General features: G+C 43.5%; 1 protein-coding gene across 3 annotated transcripts in view; it reads left to right on the plus strand.

Moving 5' to 3' along the window:
* asic1b (acid-sensing (proton-gated) ion channel 1b) overlaps positions 1–25,222 on the plus strand; it is a gene marked incomplete at its 5' end in the record, with an annotated part of 273,931 nt that overhangs the window by 199,206 nt on the left and 49,503 nt on the right. The window contains one exon of one of the 3 annotated variants that reach the window (XM_083771996.1): positions 24,506–24,623. The exons of the other annotated variants lie outside the window; for them this stretch is intronic. Coding sequence (XP_083628122.1) covers positions 24,525–24,623 — 99 coding nt within the window. Of the gene's footprint in view, positions 1–24,505; positions 24,624–25,222 lie in introns of those variants that run through there. 3 annotated transcript variants of the gene reach the window in all.

The raw sequence follows: 25,222 nt of genomic DNA on the forward strand, positions 1-25,222 counted from the left end.
TCCATTTCCAGTTTAATTTGAATGTGCCCTTTGTGATGCAAAACATAGCCGTATATTGCAAGCAGTGGTGGAAAAGGTCCTAGCATTTCTTCATCAATTACTGCAATGTAGAAGTACTTTGTTGTGCAGAATGTCCCATTTAACGTTTTTAAATGTATAGCAATCTATGGAAATGCGTCGCTTGTAGATCGGCTATTTTCGAATGGTCGAAATGTATAGGGCTGAAGTGGTTAATGTATGTTATTGTTTTATAATACTAAATTATCAAAATCTAAAATCTAAAAAGTAACTAAAGTTTTCAAATAATAAATTGTAATGGAGTAAAAGTACAATATTTGCCTCTGAAATGTAGTGGAGTAGAAGTAAAAGTACTGCAATTTTGAAATACACCAGTAAAGGAAAACTACCTCAAAATTGTACTTAAGTAAATGTACTTAGTTACTTTCCACCACATGATTGCAAGCACTGAGCTCGAATCTACTGATGAACCTCTTCCTTTAGTGAGGTTGAAATACTTTAGCTCAAAATGAAAAACATTGCACTGAACTAATATGCCCCAAAATCTATAAATCTCACACTATTAAGGCAACCGGCCGATTCCACGCGCTGCACAGTGCCCTTTTTCACTTGAGCACCTGCCCCTCTAAACGCCTGTGCATGCCACTAAAGTAATTATACGCAGACTCGCAGGAGTCTGCGTTTTCCCCTCTCTTAATCTTCTTCTAAAAACTGTTTTGGCAGCGAGAACTTTATCGATAAAATAAATGATTTGGATTCCCAGCTTATCACTGGGGATGATCAAGTTAATTTCCGCTCTGGCAGATGTTCATCTCCCTCTTACCGATTAAAGTATACCAACTTCTCCCTGTGAACAGAAGGGGGCAGTGTTGCAATCCTTTTGGAATCATGGTGGACTCAGGGAGAAGCTCTCTGTCAGAGTTTCCACAGCTGTGAAACCACTCTTGTCTTTTTGTACTAGAGTGGTTTCTACAAAACTGTCGGCAACTAATGTCCTGGAAATTCCTTTTAATCCCATCTCTAATGATCTCTAATGAGCCCTTTGATTTCCGTTTAAGGATCATAGAGCTGAACGGTTATCCAGCTGAGGCCAGTGGCATTTAGAGGGGGGGGGGTCTTGATAAAGCAGCACACTTTCTAGGGGTGTGTATGCAGGGACGTGCACACATAGACAACAAAGGGGGCTTCAGCCCCTGCCCTTTAACCCGTCTGTAAAACAACTGCCCTTTCCAGACCACGAATGAATGCAACCTTTACTATGGTGGAAGAAATGCAAATGTAGTTAGTACAACAGTAGTGATCACCAACTACAAGGGGATATTTATTGCAAATGAAATGGAACACATTTAGTTTTGTCCGATCGTTCAGGTCAGCCTAATGAACTACAATAACATAAGAAAGGAGCCTTGAGGCCATATGCAGGGCTTTGCCTTTGAGAGTGAGACACCTCGGACACGTTTCATTCTGCATCGTCACAAACACAGTCCGCTCCTCGGGGGTTTGTTTGCTTAGTCCTTATCAGTGACCGTGGAGAGAGACAGGAAACACAGAGAGGGTTTGGGGATGATATTCAGCAAATGGTCCGGCGGACCGGTAATCGAACTAGGGGACTCGCCGACCAGGGTACCAGGGGACCTGGGACCGATCAGGGGATCAGGGTACTGTCCATGTGGTACTGTATGTGTGCCCTAACCACCTGGCTATTGGGCTGCTCAATAATCCTTTGTGCCCACAGGACTTGCAGATCCTATAGATAGATATACTCTATTCTCCTCTCTCTCTCTCTCGTACTCACGCACGCACGCACGCACGGGAGGGAGGGAGAGGGAGATAGTATCTCTCTCTCTCTGTTTATCTCTCTTTTCTCTTTCTGTTATCTCTTTCTCTTTTTTTCTTCTCCCCCACTTTCTCTCTGAATCTTCAGATAACCCTACTGTCTCTCTCTGCATATGAGTGGACTCTGTGTGTCAGAGTCGGGGTAGCCTCAGAAACCCAGACGTTTTTTATTTAGTCAGGGTGACCTAGACGGCTAGACCTAACATAGAACAACAGCGGTCTGTCTCTCTCCCTGATGATGAATCGTCGTTTTAACAAAACACCCTTTTTTTAATCAAAGCACTCATCATTCTTCGTCTGCGAGAGAGAGAGAGAGAGCCGTCAGTGTCTGTCTGGATGTTCTGCACCCTGCATCCTGAAACCCCAGACTGATTTATAGTACTTGGTATACTATGCCGCATCGCAACACGTGGGCCTTGTAGATCTGCTATGACCTGCTATGACCTGCAACTAAGGATAAACCAGGTCTTACCAACATTGTGTACAGTACAGTATGTCGTGAGTTTTCTTCAATGCCCATCCGTCCTTACATCATCACGCAACGTACTACTAATGAGTCATTTGAGTGGCAGAGAATGAAGGGGTATAGGGCATTCCTTTCATTCGTGCAGTGAGATTAATGGTGCCTAACAATGTGAGAATGAGGGATAAGCAGCAATTATATATGAATAAGACATATGACAAGTGTCTGATGTGGGGCCCAGTAGCCACTTATCTGCAGCTAATTAGGTTGAGAACTTGGCCCGTAATGGCTTCTTCTTACACCTCTGCTTTTTTTACCACAGCTGAAATGGAGCAGTTGCCATTTGGCCTCGATTGACTATATGGTTTGCAGAGGGGCTGTTAAGGGGACGGTGTCCGTTTTCGAGAGCGTTTCTCTCGTTATGAGCTGCGTGCGTGCGTGCGTGCGTGCGTGCGGCACAGTGGTCATTAGAGAGACCAGAATTGTGTGTTACATAATCGCCATTCACCTCTGTTTAACAACATGACGGGAAATAAATATGCATTGCAGTGGCCACTGCAGCACTAATTACACATAAATTCAGACTCGATGTAGGCCTACTGTAGCAGCAAGCACTTTTAGGATGACCATTACTCTGTGGCTTGTACAGTACAGTATACATGTTCTAGCACATGTTCTAGCACACGTGTTTGTGCTAGAATATGTCCGTGATGCTGAGGTTGATATACAGTTGCTAGTTCTCTCCTCGTGGCTAGCTGGCAGACCTCCTGAGCTGCATGGTTTCCAAATAGGCCTACAAGACTTTTTTTTTTATTATTGTATTATTTTTTTGGCTATAGTGACACGGTCATATGACAAGGTTTCAATTGGCTTTAGGTGTCAGCCAGGTCTCTTCTCCCCTAACAATGAATCAATCTCAGTCCGGCTGGCGCTGCATGGTGCAACGAGACACAGTCCACATTATTCACAGTCACTACTAGCTAATTGGCATAGCTAATGCCAATAACATTTGGCCCTGCGGCCCCTGCCTGGAAGCACACTTTGTGTCAGATTTAACCACTTAAAACCTATTCCATACGTTGCTGTAGGATGGTGTCACGTGTTGCCAGACTGTTGCCACTTGCAATTTCCAAATGCTTCCATCATACAGTCTGGAGCAACGGAAGCTCTATCATGAATCAAATATAAAGCGGAAGTGGAGCCTCCTCCCCACTTTCGTTTCGTCTTTACAGTCGCGCACATTTATCCAAATATAAATAAAAATCATCTAAGCATATTATATAGCGTGTTGCTTAGCATGCAGAAAAGTAAAAAAAAAAAAAAAAGCTCTAAAGATATTTTAAAATATATTTTTGTGAACGGAAATGGCAGCTTCCTTCCTTCCTCGGATTTCAGGAGGTGTAGTTCCAGACTCTAAGGCATTCGGAGATTGTGGAATAGTTGTCTGGCTCCATACCGCAGCAGTGTCGGTACGTCCGCCAGTCCAGAAGCAGCAACTGTCGATAACATCCGCGGCAGTGTACCGATAAGACACAGAAATTGCCCCTTGCTGTCCCCTCAACGAGCCAAAACCCCAAAGGCGACCTTTTCAGTAATTGCCCCCAAACTCTGGAATAGTCTCCCACTACAGATCAAATCCAGCCCAACCATCGAAAGTTTCAAATCCTCCCTAAAAACTCACCTTTTCTCCATTGCCTTCAGCTCCTAGATCTGTGAATGTTTTAAACCTTTTTGTAATTATTACGCTATTTGTTGTTCCATGTTCCTTAAAATGTTGTAGTATTGCTAAACGTTTATTTTAATTTTGTATTTTATGATGTAATTTGTATATGGAAAGCACTCTGTTTAAATGTGCTATATAAATAAAGGTGACTTGACTTGACATGGGTGGCTGGTTAAAACTCATCCGTGGCTCCAGACAATGCGTTGCCGGTTAGAAATCTCCCGTGGCTTCCTTGTGAGGTTTATAGCGTTCTGGTTAGGGTTTGGTTTGGGGTATAGTATAGGGTGTCAGCGTGGCTGGTTAAAACTCACCTGTGGCTTCCCTCAGTTCCCTGTGATTAGGGTTTTAGTCCACTTGTCAGAATGTGAACCCAGGCATGTTGAGTATACCAAGGTATTATGTTAGAAATGTTGAGTATGGGTCCCCAGCATGTAGAAACTGCCGGATGCTAACTTGCATATGTTGAGCAATTTTCATAATTGGCATAATATGTGACCATACCATTAACAACCTACAGTATAAGGGGAAACCAAATCAAAATGTCATCATGCTGTAAGTAGCATGTGACATGTCAAACTAGGGGGATTTTCATGATGCTGAATCCATTCCAAGCATTAGTTTTGCACAAATGTGTTGCACATATGTTTTCTGGGTGTTCATTTATTTTAAACGAATGAATACATTAATCAAGAACACTTTAACAAGATACAATACAATGTTGATCGGGTGGTTTTTAAAGTAAAATCTGTTTATTGAAAATAGCTTATCTGCAAGCTCACTACTATAGATGGATTGCAATTATAATAATAGTGATATATACATATGTAAATAAAATCACGACATGACCAGCTAGACACCCAATTAAAATAGAAACCTCATTGATTAGCCTATATAAATGCGTATGTGGCTTAATTAAATGACCAGTGCTTGGCTGTTATGCATCCATGGTTCTGTGCCGTCAGTGCACATTTGCTTGATACTTGATTGTTTGATAGAAAGTCCAGACAATGAAATATTTCCTTCTAAAGTCCTTCTGGCACAAGTATGAACCGAGCAATTCCGCACCATTAAAGTAGTGTAATAACATGGTAAAGTCACTGTTTAGGTAGTCTCGGAAACCCAGAGGTTTTTATTTCCAGGGAGAAAAAGAAAGTCTGGGTCCGAGTCCACTTCAATTCGGCATAGAGTAGCACAAACGTCGATCACTCTCTGCTGATTTCTGATCGTCTGCACCTTTGTTAAATTGACGCACACCCGTACACACACACACTCCTTTCTCTCTCTGTCGCTCTAATTAATTAGTCTCATGTCCAGCTGCGCACAGTTTCTCCCTGCCGGGAGCTGCCTATGCCATAGAAAGCATAGGTGAGTTCCAGGCTACTGTTTAGGCTACAAGCTCATCATGTCACTCTATCAAAGTGATTGATCTGTGTCCTACCTGCCCCACAACAAGGATGCGGGCTGGAAGCGACAAATGTTTACGCCCCATTTGGGATATGTTGCTCGGCCCTAAAAGGCACAAAAGCCAAAAACGCCAAAAAACAAGGATTTGAACAGAATGTCTGCAGAAGGGGAGGCATACTTTGGTCCGCCATACCATTGGTTCGAATGAGCATTGGTCCGACTCGGAGTTAGGTTCAGGTGTGCTGCCCTGTGCTCGCGGTTATGGTTAGGGTGAGGGTTTGGGGTAGGTAGTCGATGGGACCAATGGATCGGACCAATGGTATGTCGGACCAAAGTATAGTAGCCCTGCAGAAGGGCTCGCGCAGCACACTCATACTCTTAAGCCTGATCTATGCTACAGGTTGCGATACGAAATGCCATGAGGCATGAGCTTGTACATTTACAATCTGTGTCATCATTGTACAATGGTGCATAAATTAAGCTTTACACACACACACACACACACACACGTACACACACACACGTACACGTACACGCACGCACACACACACACACACACACACACACACACATGTACACGCACACACTGAACCATTACGCTACACTGTGAACCCAAAATGAAATAATTTATCTGCAAACTGCGCGCAGCTGCTTTTAGACAGACTCTGTGAAATTTGTTGGCAGTGTGCTCTGCTCCTGGGGAGCGGGGGAGGAAGAGGGAGGTGTGTGTGTGTGCGTGTGTGTGTGTGTGTGTGTGTGTGCGTGTGTGTGCGTGCGTGTGTCTGTGCGTGCGTGCAACTACTGTGCGTGTGTGTGTATGTGCTTGACATCCCTTGACGAAAGTCTCGTCTGGCCAACTGTTTAAGTAGCTGTCATGCATGGGGTGCCTGGTGGCTCAGCCGGTTAGTGCACCGCCACTGGCCATATGCTCATCCTTGCGAGTTCTTTTTGCTGAATTAAACATAGTAAAAGCAAACTATGTGTCCCGGTGTTGCCGTTTCTTTGACTTACGGTATTTCACTGTTGGAGAGGTGCTGATATTTGAAAAAATTGAAAAATTGAAAAATCATTGAGAAACTTACAACCTGCCTTCTGATGAGAGCGCAAAATCTCTCTTGGAAGAGCTGCAGAGCACCCATCGACTTCTCTAATATACGGCAACCTTCCCTGTGTTTCTTGGTCCAGAAGAACACAGTTTGCCGGCCACTGCTACAGAGCTGATCATGAGGTTATACTGTATCTCTCCCTTCTTCTCTGGAATCCTGCCTCAAAACCAGACCAGAGGTAGAAACCTCCCTGATGTCATCGCTAGGGACACATGCATCAGTAAGCAGGAACTGGGGATGGCAATGAAGAACCGGAAAGACTGCCGTGGCATTGTGAAATCCATGATTTTGACCGCGGTCGAAAAATTATGATGATGATGAGAAAAAATAAACCTTTCAGAGAAGCTGCGAAATGGAGGAAACCAAGGTTGTTAATGTTGGCATTTCAGTTTGATATGAATTGTGTGCGTGTGTGTGTGGCGTGCGTGCGTTCTAACTTTGTCCTCTTTCAAGGTTCACATTCGCCGATAAATGCTGCTCACAGGCATACACATGAACAGGGGAGTGGCAGCCACAGCAGTGCACAGAAGAATACACCTACGCAGGTCATAAAACCTGTGGACAGATGCCTTTTCACAGTGTTCATTTGTAAATGTCAGTCGTATAGCGGGAATGTTTCCTTCTCAAAGTGGCATTCATTCATCTTCCCCTGCACATCAGCGGGTATACAGTATAGGCAGGGGCATGAAGGAAAGCCGTGGGCACCATGGAGAGTGGGGGTTATGGCGGCATTATGACATTGAGGGGGCAGAAAACAGCCTGGTAGCCTATAGACTCCAATAGAAGAACCGCCATTGGACTGGCCCTATGAAGTGAACAGAGTTGTCGTACTCTGTCTTACTTACTCTATGGCTTTGGTAAGGCCTATAGCCAGTAGTGGAAAAAGTACTCACATGTTTTACTTAATGTAAGTAAAATAACTAATACTGCAATGTAGACATACTCTTTTACAAGTTAAAGTCAAAGTAGAAAGTTATCTTTGTGCAGAATGTCTCATTTCGAATGTATACAAATATTTAGAAAATTGCTGATCTACAAGCTCACAATGCATCGCATCGGGACGTATTGTGAACTTGTAGATTTTTAAATGGCCGAAATGTATTTGGTTGAAGACGGTTAGTGTTTTGTAATAATAATCAAAATCTAACAAAATCTTAACTACATTTTCATAATGAATGTAGTGGATTAAAAGTCCAATATTTGGATCCGAGATGTAGTGGAGTAGAAGTAAAAGTATTGAAGTAAGAAGTTGGAAATGCTCTACAAATACCTCAAATGTGTACTTGAGTTTACAGTACTCAAGTAAATGTACTTATTTACTTTACACAACTGGTTATATAGCTATAGGTAGCGACGAACCCCAAATCCTCGTCAAAAAAGTATCCACTTCCTCAAAATTGGGACCAGCTCAGTGGCCTTATAACCTCGCGTCACCAGGCTTTCCACCTCGGAGGAAAGCCTGGTCTGTGTTACAAAATTGCTGTGTGACCCACTCTGGAACGGATGATATCGCTACGTCATGTTGTAGTATTGTTTTGTAGTCATCAGGCAGGAACAATCAATCGGAACCTCCTTTTCCCTCAAACCGGAAGAATAACAATAAAAGCTCTCGTAGCCTGCAGCTATTATTGAGAAAAATCGGTTTGAGGGAAAAGGAAGTTCCGGATGATTGTCGACTACAAAACAATACTACAACATGACGTAGCGATATCATCTGCTCCCGTTCGGATCATAAACCCGAAAAGGAATGCTGGGTTGGAGTGTCCGCCCTGAGACTGGGAGGTCGGGGGTTCGATACCTGGCCTGGTCATATACCAAAGACTCCCTGCTTGACACTCAGCATCAAGGGTTGGATTGGGCGTAAGTCCTAGACATACTAGTGTCATGTCCAGGGGTTGTACTTGTACATCAAAGCTCCCTCATGCTACAGAAATAGGAGATAGGCTTCTGCCCCATGGGCCTCATGGCTCATACTTACTTACTTCCTCAAAATTGACCTGCAACCATGAAATCATTTGACCTTTATTCCTGTTGCCATGCTTTGTCAACTCAACGGAGTTGGCGGTTACTTGGGTTGGAATCCCTGCGTGCGTGTCCCCTCCACCATCCCTGATAACCAGATGTTTCATTCGAGGGCGGTGTGGTGCCTTAGGCTTAGATGAATTTGTTTATATCTTCTGAAAATGCACTACCCTTGTTTCCTCTTGTACTATGGCGAGATACCGACGTTATTGGCTAATGTCGTTTTTATTTACAGTACACACACAGGAAATTGCACTATACTGTACGTTATGTGCAATTTCTAAAAAGATGTACTGATACCCACCCTATTGGTATGCAACGCCCATCTGCGTGAAACTCAGGGACTTTCTTTTCTGCTGAACTGAACTGTGACGGGCTACCCTCTTATCATGCCAAGGATGATCATAAATAAATATGAACCTGACCCGTTAAGCTGACACTTAAGCTATATGGCTTTTAAGTCCATTTTGAGATTAGTGCAGTAAATAGAAAATGGTGCATTTATATAGCAACTTTATCCAAGGCGTTTTACACAGATTGTGCATTACATTCACCCATTCACCCATGCACACACACACACACACACACACACACACACACAGGACCGACCAGTGATCATTTTGACAGCAAATTCAGTTACATTCAAATCTAGTCGTAGTCTTTTTTAATAACACGCCATTTCAGTTTTAGTCCTATTTCCAGTTTTAGGTGATAAGGCGACAACAATGTCGTTATGCCGTGGTGGTAAAGCAACTCAAACCCCTCTCTTTTGTTTATACTAACCATCGTTTCGGTGTTCACCTTATCACCTATAATTGAAGTATGAATTGGCCTTTACTGCCCTTTAGTCTTAATTTTGACAGCAAATTCTGATTTAGGCTTAATCTTTTGAACACAGCATTACATTTTTGTTTATCACATGACATTCATATACACCGATGGCGGAGGAAACCATGCAAGGCACCAACCTGCACATCGGGAGCAATTTGGGGTTCAGCGTCTTGCTCAAGGACACTTCGACACGCGCCCGCTGGCCTAGTGGTCCAGGCGCATGCCACATATAGTCTCTGGACTGTTCGAGTCCCGTTCATGACGACCTTGCCTCTCTCTCCCCTTCTCTCTCTCTCCCTCTTTCCTGTCTAAGAAAAAAAAGGACACTGACAATGATTCTGGGGGAGCCCAGGATCGAACTGATAACCTCATGGTTCCCATCCAGCTGCTCTACTGGCCACTCTACCCCTGAGCCACTGCCACCACTGCAGTAATGTTAGCATAACAGTTTAGCGTACTTGAGGGGTATTACAGTGTTTTGTATATTCACACCATTTATAATATATGTAATATTAGGATTAGGATTTCTGAATAAATGATGTTTTTAGCAACATCTACAATACTTAGCACACAATTAGGTTATTACAAATTATTATAACACTAATACAAGTATGCCTGTTGAACTGATTCCAAATGTAAGATGTCCAGTTTGTTTTAGTACTCAACTAAAAAAAATCCACTTTGCAAATTTGAAAAGTGCATAGTTTGGTAATAGTAGTTTGTCATTGCCAAGTATACAAGGACAAGTAGTTAGGGTCACTATGGGGGATAAATAATAAATAATAACTCGCTGCCTTACTCTCTCCCAACCTGGGTAAAATGTGTGGCATTCAATCAATCAATCAATCAATCAATCAATCAAACAATCAATCTTTATTTGTCACATACATATTTAAAAAAGTAGCATCTTTAAAATGCAGTGAAATGTACGTAGGTCAGCATTGGGAGGTAAAGGGGAGACACAAGTGAAGGGACGACAGGATGAGGAGAGGTGGTGTTCCTGCAGCGTAAATGCGCGCAATATTGAAACAGTCAAAACTATTTGTATCAATACAGCTGTATCAACAGAATAATGATGTCATAGGTATACATGGGGGCCTCATATGTGGTCTTGAAACGGATTATCATTAGCACTGTTAAATGCAAAGAAACTATACAGCTGCTATAAGCAATAATATGTCAAAAATGTAAAGACTTTTGGGTATTCAGAAGACAGCCAGCAATGGGTAAAACACTCCCCAACATTTTTGCCATCTGGAACATCCGTCAAATGTATTTCCCCCGGATACGATATTTTCCCGACCAATCACAAGTTCACAACATTTTTTTCATCCACGGAGAATGTAAACGGATTTCTAAAGCATCAACGTCATTTCCTTGGGCAATACTTCCGCCAAAATCCCGCAATTTCAGCTGATAGTCTTTTCAGCGTAGGTCTTGCCCAGGGTGGAAGCTTTGTCATTGGTCGATTTGCCTGTCTACTTCAGGATTGGTTGGTTTTTTTTCCCCCCGACCAATAACAAAGCTTCTAAAACATTTTTTGTGCAGATTGTGGCCCCTAGATGTGTCACAGAGACACGTTTTACTCATTGCTGGCTGTCTGAATATCAAAAAAATAAAAATAAAAAGGACATTAAACTTTTGACATATTATTGCTTATAGCTACTTTAAAGGACCGTATCAGTGGTCACTCATGGTATAGCCAACTTAACATGAATGTCGAACATTTTCCACAGCAAATGTTTGATTTTCAAGGAATTCAATTAAAACTGGAATATTTCCTGAGAATGATAATGAAATACACCAAAGCGTGGTTATTGATTTTTTTGTCAAAGTTCAGTCATCATTGCAATGAGGTTTAGTCAATATTGACTATTTGGGTAACCGAATGGGTTATTGGGTATTGCAATGACTTAGACATAACCAAAAACAAACGTGATACGGCCATATATAGGCAGGACCACAGCCTCGTCACTATGATCAGGGATCTCCATATATGGCCATAAAAGGGACATACTGTATACTGTATGAGCACAAAGGGGACACAGACAGACAGGTAAAACAGGTACCCTGACAAAGCCCACTGATATAATTATGACTCAGACACATATCGGTCGGATCAGCAGTGTTTAGAGGTGAGGGCCACGTAGCGGCCCGAAAATCTAATACAATAAATAAAGACGTTGATGTAAATGCACATATTTATTAGAGTGCAAAAATAACACGCTGTCTCAAGACACTTTACAAGAGCAGATACCTAACGTTTACCCCCTGAGCAAGGTTTTGGTCACAGCGGCAAGGATAAACTCCTCAACAGCCAGTGAGAGACCTCGAGCAGAACGCCTCTGTCTGGTCCGAGGCCATTATGTGCCTTGACCATGACGAGGTGGACAGAGTGACAATCACATCTCTCAAAAGACGATGACATGGACAGAATGGCATGTTTCTCTAACAGGCACTTCCTTCCAGGGGTGTGTAAAGTAACCAAGTACCGGTAACCAAGTAAGTTTGTAAGTACTATGTACTGTACTTAGAAACTTGAAATGGGACATTCTACATAAGTGAGTAGCCTTTGGTATACATTCTGATGCCAATACCTTTGTACTTTTACTCAAGGACATTTACTTGTAATTGCAGTATTGATACTTTTACTGAAGTAAAACATTGAGTACTTTTTCCTGCACCACTGGTAACAATGACAATCAAATCTTTCAATAGACGATGACATTGACACTGGTATGTTTCTTTAACCCATTTAGACCCCAGACCAGATTCTATAATGTCTTCTAAATCACGACAGTTTTCTGATAAACTATATGTTTCTATATCAGTGCTTCTCAAACTATTTAATGTCAAAGGGCCCCAGAATGATATATTTTTGGCCGCAGACCCCCATCTCAACAGAAGCAAATATACAGTATCAGTATGAGTTAAAAACATTCACTGTGAAAGAATATATATTCAAAGATTTGTGGCACATTTTCAACATTTTTCAAAAATAGCAGATCTACAAGCTCATAGCACGTCACTCGGTGCCGCGCTATGAGCTTGTAGATCTGCTATTTTTCAACAGCTAAGGTTTTAAATAATAGTTGAAAGTGGTTAAAAGCTAAGGCGATACAGATGCGTTCCCGCCCAGAATGGATTAACAGGCACTTGTTTCTCGGGTGAACCTCGCAGCACTGGCCTGACGTGTGTTGGGTTAATTCACCTTTCTAGCCTCATGGGAGATTGAGGAACTATTGGAAAAATAAGCCTTGTGACACGTACGTCCCTAACGGCACATCATGTACACAATTATCTTTGAAATTGTCTCCGTAAATCACCACCTGCCTCTCTGTCAGCTCCCACAGCGGCACGCTGGGCACTGACTCCTGCCTCCTTCCCTCATGCTCCCTCCTTCACTTCACTTCTCTCCCCATTTTTCATTCGCCCCAAAGCGACCCCCCAAATAGCAGGCAGGCAGGCTGGCGGGCGGGCCGGTGGGCATTCGGGCAGGTGGGCAGGCTGGCTCCAACCCTTCAGTGTTAATTGAACTTAAACCATATGGGCACATTTTGTATACCCTCTCAGTTAAAATATTCTGATTTTGGTATTTTACAGAGCAGATATCGAGACCGAGTGCAGCGATGGAGAGAAAGGATGGAAACCTGGACATAATAGAGAGATACCCAGTATACCTCTATAGTACAGAAGTACTGTTAGAGAGATACCCAGTATACCTCTATAGCAGGGGTTTTCAACTGATTGTGAACCAGGGACCACCTCCCTGACTTAGAATCAACCTGGGGACCACTATTGTGTTGGGGATATGGGCTAAGATTAGTGCTTTTGTAAGTTAACACTTGCTATGCATCCCATGTGTATACATCCCACTGTTTCTCAACCGTTGACTACTACTGGTAAAATGTCCTAATAATAATGACTCAACCAGACAATCCGGTGCACTTCCCCTTTATTGAGATTCTAATTTCTGTTGAATTTCTTGACCTCCAATTTGTCAGTAAATGACTACAGGGACGGTCATCATAGGTCACCGGGTCATTCAGTTCACTGTTTCTCAACTAGTGGAAAGACATTTAAAAAAAAATCAACAAATCCTACATTACTAAATGAATGGTCAGGGACCACATGCAATACTTCCAGGGACCACCAGTGGTCCACGGACCACCTGTTGAAAAGCCCTGCTCTATAGTACAGAAGTACTGTTAGAGATATACCCAGTATACCTCTATAGTACAGAAGTACTGATAGAGAGATACCCAGTATACCTCTATAGTACAGAAGTACTGTTAGAGATACCCAGTATACCTCTATAGTACAGAAGTACTGATGCAATGTGGTCAACACTGAATTTATGATGAGGAACGATTGAGAACGGGGGAACATAACGGAGGGTGTGCTGATGTGAGATGAGAAACAATTCAGAATGGGGAACACGACCGAGAGTGCACGGTGTGTTGTCCTGGAGAGGAGAGACACTTTGTTCAGTACATGCTGACAAGCAGAGTAAGGCGTGCAGCGCGTGCGTGTGTGCGTGCGTGCGTGTACAGTCAGTAACAGACAGGTAAATAGATTGAGAGAGAGAACTTGGTTAAGTGCTGGAAAGAGAGAGAGACAGAGAGAGAGAGAGAGAGAGCCCGAGCACAGAGAGATGGATGGAAAGAAATCAGGGAGTAGCTGCATGAGAGAGAGAAAGAATGATGGAGAGAGAAACAGGGATAGAAAGAACATACAGCCATTTAGTATTAACTGAGGAAAGCTGGCTGGCAGCAGAGAGAGGAGGGAGGGAGAGAGAAACAAAGATGGATTAAAAGCCATTTCACGGCCAGGTAGATGGATGAAGACAAACAGATTATATGGAAGTAAACAGGGCGGTACTGGCCCCAAAGTTTGACTCTCCACAAGGCAAGGTTCCACCCCGCCCCAGTCGAGGGCTCTGGACTGGCAGTTTGATTAAATGTGCTGGGCCTCGACACCCCTCAGCTCTGCCAAACAAACCATCAGCCTCCATCGTGGAAGCAGATAAATCCAGCCTTCTTCCCCCCCAGGACAATTTATTTAAGTTTCACCGCCAGAGGAGAGACCTTCCATTGTGGGGATTCTCTTTTCTCTCCCTTTTAGTAAGTAAATAAGTACATTTTATTCATAAAGTACCTTTCGAAACAATGTTACAATTAAGGTGCTGTAGCCTTCAATGTAACAAAATAACAAGGAACATAAGAGTAACCCAACAAGAAGCAAAGAAAGAATTAAGCTCTAATGAGAGATTAGCATTTGTATTGACTAATTTTTTAATTAATCTCACTCATTGTAATTCATATATTTTTGATAATTTGTACACACATCTCAAATAATGACAGGCACACTGTAAGGGCAGCAGTGTGCAAATTAGTTGGTTTTTAGCTCCAGGCAAAAGATGTACTGCATAAAATACTGTTATTTTATCCATGTCTCCTTGACAAAACAACTCATAAAGGATATAACATGCAGTACACAATTCATATTGTTGTATGTGCTGTAGTATATACATGCCTTTGTGAATATGAACATCTTACTTAAAGCCAGCACACAAGTTAAGTATATGAAATATTATCCACAATAGTTGCCACTAATGCAGTCACACCACACGATGGTAACAGAAACGATTCGTCATGTTTGCCGCAGCTTTTACAGGTTAGTTTCATCGCAGTGTGGGCAGACAGAAAGGAAGTTGATCTTTCCATTTCAGGATATGTCTCTTCTAGTCTGGATCCTTGTTCCTTGGGCGTTGATGTCTCCATCACTTAATCAAAACTGAACCGAACTGACAAGGATCATATTTAGCTTCGGGGCGGCTGTCTCTTTCAATACAAAGTTTCAACTCTCTTTGTCTTTACAGGAATAACAATCCAGTCATCATAGTTGTTCCCAAACCAACGTTTTCATGTCATGGAGCCCCAAATTGACAGTGCGCGGACCCCCATTTGAAAAGATATGCCAAGAACCCCCATGAAAGAAGATTTTTCCGGCTCTAGCAGTGACCATTTCAATTTCAAGGACCCCCAGTTTGACATGCATTATATCCAGGGCAGGCTACGGATCCCCATTTAATGGAATTCATGTCTCTGGTACCCCAATTTATATTGTAAAATCAATGTTAATTTAACTCTGAGAGTGCACAAACGGGTCCATTTGGTTCCATGTGTACACTCACTGAGTTACAGTCCCCTTAGGGGTGCATTTGGTTCCTCACTATCATTAGCTGGGGACCCCCTGGAACCCCCTCAAGGACCCCTAGGGGTCCCCGGACCCCACTTTGAGAAGCACTGATATAAACCATGTTCTGCTGTGAGAGTCCAAATCCAATTAACTCACCATGTTTATACCCAACACTGGAAACAGCTTTTATTTTATTTTTATATAGGAAATCTGTTTTATGGCCCTCTGTGAATGAATCAGAGAGGGAGCGATTTGTCTTCCCCTTTTCCTGCTCCATTAGTCACCTCTGGGTGTCTTTTAGAAACCCTCTCTATTTCCACACCAAGTGTTTTCACCCATGCAGAGTGCTTCATGCTGCGTGATCACAGAGCTCTGGCCCAAGGCCCCTTAACGAGTCATTAACGAGTCATTCTCATAATGGTCATTAGTGAGTGTCTTTATACAGCGTTTCCGAGGGGCGTGTTATTCCATCATCGTTGTCGTCCTTGTGGTGGTGGTGTAGCAATGTTTATTTGTTTTCCCTGTCAGGCGAGTACATCATTATCCCATCCCTGGGACGGATTAGCTTGTCGAAACGACCGACTCCTCCGGCGGCGTGTCTGTGACTTGATGAGAGATCTAGAGGCGTAGAGAGTATTGGGCGCCAAATAAGTACCGTGAAACACGGAAATGTAAAAATATATCAGCAATGATCTCCGAACACGTCCAAACTTCATAGGCAAACTTTTTGTTCTGTGACTATAACTTTGGCTTTCCTGACACACACTTGCACGCGCACGCACACACACACACACACACACACACACACACACACACACACACACACACACACACACACACAGACAACAGAACAAAGAGAACTCATAAAACAACAAAGTGGAAAAGGCGGCACTCTGAGGCAGTCTTGCATCTTTTATGTGCCACGTTTTCCACTTTGTTGGTTTATGAGTTGAGTTATATTTAGCCTCGGTACCAGGCTTTCATTTTTGTTGGTGCAAAAATTGAAAGCCTGGAGGAACGCAATGGCCGCTCTGGTCTAAAAGTGGGAGTCAACCCTTCCGGGTGGGCGTCGCTCCAAATGATGTGACGTAGCGCTGCACTAGGGGGGATAGGAGGGGCCGGGGGTGACAGACAGATCGATGAGATCCAATCAGGGCGTGCGCAAATCTGAGCCTAGACCCGCCCCTCTAGACCAGAAACCTAACACGTTAGCTCAGGCTAAGTTATATTTAAATCGGAGCACGGTGGTGGCTCAGGGGTAGAGTGGCTGGATGGTAACCGGCGACCGCAAGGTTGCCAGTTCAAACCCGGGCTCCCCCAGAGTTGGTGTCGAGGTGTCCTTGAGCAAGACACTGAACCCCTAATTGCTCCTGATGTGCTTGTTGGTTCCTTGCATGGTTTCCGCCGCCATCAGTGTATGAATGTGTGTGTGAATGGGTGAATGTAATGCACAAACTATGTAAAGTGCTTAACAAATGCACCATTTACCATTTAGCACCCACTGCATCAACCAAGGGCAGTTTCTAGAGGAAGCACGCCTGCATTTCTTTCTTTAACTGAACAAAGACAATTGTATTTTCTCTCACTTTTGTATATCCATCACTCCATCTTTCTCCTAAAGTGCATAATGTTGTTCCACGCAGGACACACACCTGTATGAAATGAAGATGGCGATTACTATCTGACAAGTCGCGACGTGAATGTATGTTGACGATGGATGCATGGCGCCTCCTTGAAGTTCCACCACCAAACAGCGCTCCCGTACATCAAAGCATGTCTAGTGATTATCAGACGAGGTGAATAAAACCCTAGAATGCCTTGTAGGATAAGGGGGCAATTACCATGCAGCAACAATCCAAGATGCAATGTGGTCAACATGGAAATTAATGGAAATGCACCGGGAAGCTAGAGTGGACGTCCCAGTAAAAGCAGTGAATGGAAAAGATTGGAGAAAAAAAATGATTACATCTTCCATTTCCTGCCTGCGCCTTTTTGCTGTGGTTGGCAGGGCTTGACTCACTACAGTCGCTATAACACAGTAAAATCCACAGTACTCCAATAATGTGCAAATTGACCCCTTTTTGGATCACTGGACAATGGGGCAATTTTTTACATTCTCACAGTTAACTCTGCACTGTGGACTTTTATTTTGTGGACTGAAACTTCATTGGAGACCATAACTGTCAGTGGTTCCGCCTGGACAATGAATAGTACTGCAAAGTATGCAGCATAATCCAGATAATGTAGTTTACCTATACTGTATACCCGGTCTCACCCAAACATGGTGAAATTTCACGGAATTGCAATTCCGTATACACGCCTAGAAAACAGTATTTATGATGTTGTGATACAGTCTCTTTACGAGACTAGATCTGCTATTTTTCCTAATATTTCTCTTACATGCATTCACACAGACTTCTTAACTCAGCCAATCTGTCTCCAGCACAAACTCACTCACACACTCAACCTGTCTGTCTGACGCACGCACACACACACGCATGCATGCACGCACGGTACACAGTGTGACAGAAGGTCCTCTTCCATAAGCCAGGGAAGCAATCACACCCATGTGAAGTGAGGGGTGCTCTTACATCATTATGACGTAACATGTCTATTTGCTCAGACATCTATGACGTACATTCTCCATTCATAGGACAAAAAAAAAGATTTGCTCGTCCACATATGACGTAGAATGGGAATGTAATGTTTGTGTAAGATGAAAATATACACTAATAGCTGAATATATAGGAGGGGCTAGTGCCCCTCAAAAATGAAATACCAGTACTCAAGGTAAAACTATACCTCAAAATCTATTCTATTCTAAAGTCTAAGCATATATAGCACTTGAGTAGACATTAGCTACTTTCCACCATATAGGATCAGCCTATAATGCTATTGGATAAGAGCAGTGTGTGATGACAGCCATCCAAACATGAACCTGCACTTAAGTTATAACCAGCATCCCCCAAGGGAGCTACGGTAGCTAGGGATGTTGCCTCACGCGATGCTGTGGTGATGGTGCACTTATAGGCCTGTATACTGTATATAGCCGCCTGGTTTTGAATGCATGAAATGCATGTGTCTGTTATCATCACTGGGACAGCTCGGGCCTAATCCATTTTGACCTGACAACGGATTCTACAAAATGTCTTCCAAATCATGACAGTTTTCTGTTTCTATATCAGTAGTTCTCAAACTTTTTCATGACAAGGAGCCTCGGAAAGGCCAGAATGGTATGTATTTGGCCGCAGACCCTGCATCTGAAAATGTGTTGTTCCAGAGACCCCCTCCCCCAGAAGCAAAACATTGAGTTAGAACGATTTTCTTTTAAATAGCAGATCTATACAAGCTCATAGCACGGCACTCGGTGCTGCGCTATGAGCTTGCATACTGTAGATCTGCTATATTTCAATAGCTAAAGTATTATGCTTAAAACACCAAAAGGGGTTCCCGTCCTGCCTTGGGAAATGCTTTGGTGATGGTGCCTCTATATAGCCTGGTTTTGAATGCATGCACTGGGACAGCTCAGGCCTAAAGGAGCCATTAAGAGCTGAGTTACGGTATGCTTTTTCCCCCGATGCCTCCTAACATGCTGCATTATTTGCATTAATTTAGCATGGGGACTGAGCTAGGGGAGTTTTAATTGTCATCATGCCTCTCATTATGTGCCATTAAAGGGTTCTCACCAGGGGGGCAGTCAGACAGATATTTTGTGAAGCCTGCAACTCCTGAAAGTTCATATAATGGCCTGTTGTGGCGCTGTCACTGGACCCAAAAAAAAAACCCATAGCCCCATAGAAGTCCATGTATTTGGGCCCAACTTCACCTAGACTGTATTACCTTAATAAACATGGTCATGAATACTTTCTGCTTCCAGTCACTAGTTTAAAGTCTCATTTCTAATGTCTACAGTCTATGGTTCTCACATGCAGGGATATGCTGAGTCAGGGGTATGTATACAATGATGGTGGACACCAGTGATGTGTATAAAGTACATTTACAGGGCGGGAACCCCTTTTGGTGTTTTAAGCATTATGTTATACTTTAGCTATGGAAAAATAGCAGATCTGCAAGCTCAAATAGCTCACCGAGTGCCGCGCTATGAGCTGCTATTTTTTTAAATGTGTGAAAACGCGGCGCAAATCTTTGAATATATATTCTTTCAGAGTGAATGTTTTTAACTCTAATCTTTACTTCTGGGGGTGTCCCTGGAACAACATAGTTTCAGATCGCGGTTGGCGGCCAATCCTTGACATGAATATGTTTGAGATTTTTGAGGGGCTATGGTCCTGATTCTTCAAAAACGAAATGCGCCAGAGTGTAACGGTGACGGAAACAGATATCGTATTTATCCGTCCGATCAAGCTACGTTGAGATGACGTGTTATTCAGAGAGTGGTGTGTACCACAGGTGCGCTGACGTATCGCAGGTGTATGTCATACTGAAAGCAGCGGGTGCAAAGTGATCGGAAAAGCAACCGACAACCTCATCTGCATTGATCCACGCCCCATATCGACCATAAAAGGCTTCAAGCATGACTCAGCAGACAGCAGTTTGTCTGAGATCACAGCCGCGGTCACTGCTATATCCAAGCTTACAATGGTGCGTGCTCCGCTGAAGCAATATAATTATAATTTATTTAATTAAGTTCGGGACCAAGGCGGGTGTTCACTCACACCTTTGCAGAGGTAAAACATATCCGATATTTAAAATATCGATATGTCAATGCAAAAGTCGTCTTTTCAGAGAGAGCGAGAGAGAGAGAGAGAGACGAGAGAGGGAGGGGGGCTGCATGGGCCCTCGACACTGTTGCGCGATAAAGAACAGTAGCCCATACATTCATAAGTAAATATATTATAGGCCTACCTCGTAGGCCTGGGATCCTCTTGTCTGAAGAAATTATAATCCAGTGAGTTTATCCAGTGAGTTAAACTATTCTGTGTGTGGCATCCATGTGATCAATATCAATATACATTATTATAAATTCTGTCTGTGTGTCCGTCATGTTCACGAGTGGAGGTGAGCTGGTTTAAAACTGATATGACTGGCCGACTTTCAAACACGCTGCATTCATTAGGCTAATATTGGTCTTCTATTTTTTTATATAGGGCTAATTAGCCCTATTCATTTTCCAATGTGAATCGGATCGGCAGTACGCTGCTGTCTGCCCTCCGCCACACACACACACACACACACACACACACACACACACACACACACACACGCACCCCCCCCCCCCCACACACACACACACACACACACACACACACACACCGACAGTCAACTGACTAAGGATCTCCGTAACAAAACAATTTCATTAGGCCTGCCGCCGCCTACTGCAGGCATTACTGTCTACACTAAACTATGTTGGATTCGTACAGTGCAGAATGCAGATAAGCCTATGTTCTTATTATAACTGTGAGTTTGTTTTTTAACATGCAGCGCGAGTCCGCGAGATCCGATCTACAAGCTCACAACCGTTGCACTTCGAGTAGAAGTCTGCCGAGTGAGCATCCCCAATCGCACATGATATAAATATGATATCCTAATAAATAAATAAAAAGGTGTCGGCTTGCGGGGCAGTTTCTGTATATGGGACTCTATAGGCTAACTTGCCTATAATGCATGCATTTAGGCATACAAGTGCACTCGGCTTTTATATATATATATATATATATATATATATCGTTTTTTGTGCTGATTTTTTGTGCTGATCGACCAATATGTTGGGGGCACATGCCTACATATTTTATCTGAGATTTGGGGACTATTTATTGATTCAGCATGAAGACTAAAGCCTTCTGAATAAATCTATATGCAAGTGTATGCTTCCGCAAATTTCTCCGCCACCTAAAGAGGTGGCGGAGGATTTAGCGGAGTTTCCGAAGAACCAAAGTCAGCGTCAAGTTCACGGCCATTTCCATGAATTCCAAATTAATGTGGGAAATCCACGTAAATGCCTTTCTGCCAGCGTCACGGCAATATATCAGCGGAAACACGTTGAAGAATCAGGCCCTATATGTCCAGCTTTTAGTGTATGTATAACCCAGATTTTGTCCTATATAACATGGGTTTTCAACAGGTGGTCCGTGGAGCAATTGAATGTGGTCCCTGACCATGCATTTAGTAATGTAGGATTTGTTGATTTGCTTTAAATGTTCTTTCCGTTGAGAAAATAAACCGTGTTTATAGAAAACTAGAAAACTAGTTGAGAAACCGTGAACTGAATGACCTGGTGACCTATGATGAGTCCATCCATGTACCGGTAGTCATTTACTGACAAGTTGGAGTTCAAGAAATTCAACAGAAAACGGGAGTTAGAATCTCAAGAAGGGGTGTGCACCGGATTGTCTGGTTGAGTCATTATTATTAGGACATTTTACTAGTAGTAGTCAACAGTTGAGAAACAGTGGGATGTATACACATGGGATGCATAGCAACTTAAGTGTTAACTTACAAAAGCACTAATCTTAGCCCATATCCCCAACACAATAGTGGTCCCCAGGTTGATTCTATAAGTCAGGGTGGTGGTCCCTGGTTCACAATCAGTTGAAAACCCCTGCTATATAACATTAAATGCCATTGACAATGAATGGACAATTTTGAGTGTTCGTGTAAACACAAACATTGAGGACGAAGGTGAGGACGCAAATTCTGAATGGCCGGAATGAGATGATGTAGGATGCTGTACGATGATAAGAGCGCCCCTCACTTCACACAGGTGTGATTTATTTTTTACTTTACTGGAGTATATTTCCCATTGTGAGGTTGTAGATCGGCTATTTTCCAATGGCCGAAATGTATAGGACTGAAGTGGTTAATGTATGTTTTGTCATAATCTAAATCTACAAATTACAAAAGTTTTGCGATGCATTGTGAGCTTGTAGAACTGCAATTTTCAAAATAAATTTGAAAACGAAAATGAGACATTCTGCATAATGACTGCTTTTACTTTTAATATTATACTTTAAGTACATTTTGATGCCAATACTTTAGCACTTTTAGTCAAGTACATTTAGCATTTCTAAATTGCAGTATTGACCCATTCTTGGCAGGAACCCCTTTTGGTGTTTCAAGCATTATATATAGCTATTGAAAAATAGCAGATCTACAGCTCATAGCACGGCACCGAGTGTCACGCTACGAGCTTGTAAATCTGCTATTTTTGTTTTTAACTCAAATCTTTGCTTCTGGGGGGTCCCTGGAACAATATATTTTCAGATGGGGCTCAGCGGCCAATTACATATAATTTTGGGGGTCCATGACATGAAAAAGGTTGAGCACCAGCACCACTGACATACATGCAGGTTTCTCAGAAAACTGTCAGGATTTAGAGGTCTAAATGGGTTAAAACAATTGAGTATTTTCCACCACTGGAGGCTATAGGTCTGGCTGCTGTCAAAGTCGTCTGGTGAATGCAGGAAATGCTCTTATATAGGACCATATATGGTATTTAGAATGCAACTGGCAACATAATGGTCTGGAATATGGTGTGAGCTATACTTATGAAAAAGATGAATTGCATGCAATAACATAAGCGTGTGTGTGTGTGTGTGTGTGTGTGTGTGTGTGTGTGTGTGTGTGTGTGTGTGTGTGTGTGTGTGTGTGTGTGTGTGTGTGTGTGTGTGTGTGTGTGTGTGTGTGTGTGTGTGTGTGCGCGGCATCCACTGAGAGAACAACGCTTTCACTCAGTAAACACAGCGCAGAGAGGTTCAGGGAATTACTGACTCTGACAACATGAGCAAAGACATGACAGAAAGGAGACACTCAGAGAGCGAGGAGGAGGAGGGGGACGGAGCTATATACAGTCAGTTTACAGAGAGATAACCAGTAGTGTAACTGCGTGGTTCTGTGGCTTAAATTGGCTAATATTGGTATTTGGTGAAGTAATCCTCTGCAGGACTCCTGTTGCTGCGTGCGTGCGGACAACGCGGCACGGAGAATCATTTTAATAAGCATAACTTGGCGATCCGCTGATATCAAAGCTTATTATAGGGTTCGCTCCGCGACTGATATTAAACTATCAACTCCCCCTCGATCCGCCGATCCGTGACAGCAGACAGACTCCAAATGCTGCTCAGTGGCGGAGAGAAGAAGAGGGACACAGCAGAGGAGAGAGCGCGCTACACACTCCACAGATGATTATGATGTGCGCTGCATGCGCTTCATGATCCGAGCTCTCCAAACGAAGTGCCCTACAGACACAGACACACAGGCGTCTGTAGAAAACGAATCGCGATCAATCCAGGGACTATTAGCCTCGGAGACCGCATGAGGCGTTTCAATCCATGGGACCGATGTTGGATGTTGTGAGCATTCATCAATTCCCCCCACAATGTGCCAGCAGTGCGAATCATCCGGATCCACCTCCACCACCACCAAGTCAAGTCGAGCGGCGGGCTCCTCCCGGCTCTCGGACGCCGGCCGGCTGTTCCTCAAGCACACCACCGTGCACGGCCTGAGACACGTCTTCCTCGGCGGCTCCTACCCGCGCAGGGTCGCCTGGCTGCTGGCGTTCCTCGCCGCGCTGGCGCTCCTCTTCACGTGGTCGTCCAACCGCGTGCGCTACCTGCTCTCGTCGCCCGTGCACACCAAGGCGCACATGGTGTACGCCAAGCGGCTCGTGTTCCCCGCCGTGACCATCTGCAACCAGAACCTGCTGCTGCCGCGGCGCATGAAGAAGACGGACATCTTCAGCGCGGGGAGGTGGCTCGGACTGCTGGGGAGGAACTGGCAGGTCTCTCCCGCTGCGCGCGAGGCGCTCGCTCCTCCGACCAGTCCCCGGAATGATGATGATGGTGGTGGCGGCACTGGTGGCAGCGCAGTCCTGGCTAATAGCGAGCCCGACCCCTGGTCGCCCTTCTCTCGGATTTTAGACTTCAACCACTTTCTCCCGCCGCCGCGGGAGTCGCAGCCCTCCATGAGACAGCTGCTGGACAGGCTGGGACACCAGTTGGAAGAGATGCTGCTGTACTGCCGCTACCAAGGAGAGCTCTGCGGGCCGCGCAACTTCAGCACCGTGAGTGTGTGGACAGTTCCAAAGTTACAAGGCTACAGTATGTACAGTAGACAGTATAGTGTACAGTAGGCAACTTATTTGCCTCTATTTTTTTTTTTACTATTTTGAAAAACCTTTTGAAATAGTTCAAATAGCCGATCTACAAGCTCACAACGGGTCAATGTAGATCAGCTAGTTGAAGAATTTGAAAATGTTTTTAAAAATAGTAAAAAGAAAAAAAAACGAAAAAAAAAACGCAAATAAGTTTAGGGATAAGGGGTAAGGGAAGGGGTGGCACTGGCACAAGATATATAGCCCCAGTAGTTGGCTTTCGATTTTGGTTTGATTTTCGGATTTTGGTTTTTATACAGCTATACACTGTGGCGTAGATCACAACAGCACGGGGAAGCTATGGTTGAAGTTCATTTTCAGACGTTTGATATTCAGAATGCTGTTTAAGAATCAACAGCCCGCAAAATTGATTTGGATCCATATAGTTGGTTGTTTTCATGCAGTCTTTTGACCTGATTAAGTCCAATGATTGAGTTGGGACTTGGGACTCATTTCTTATGTTGATGCATGGAGTTCTGCATGACCTAATACTCATAATGAAGGCCCAT

Source organism: Protomyctophum parallelum, assembly GCF_964188405.1.
Source record: "Protomyctophum parallelum genome assembly, chromosome: 8".
NCBI classification, from domain to species: Eukaryota; Metazoa; Chordata; class Actinopteri; order Myctophiformes; family Myctophidae; genus Protomyctophum; species Protomyctophum parallelum.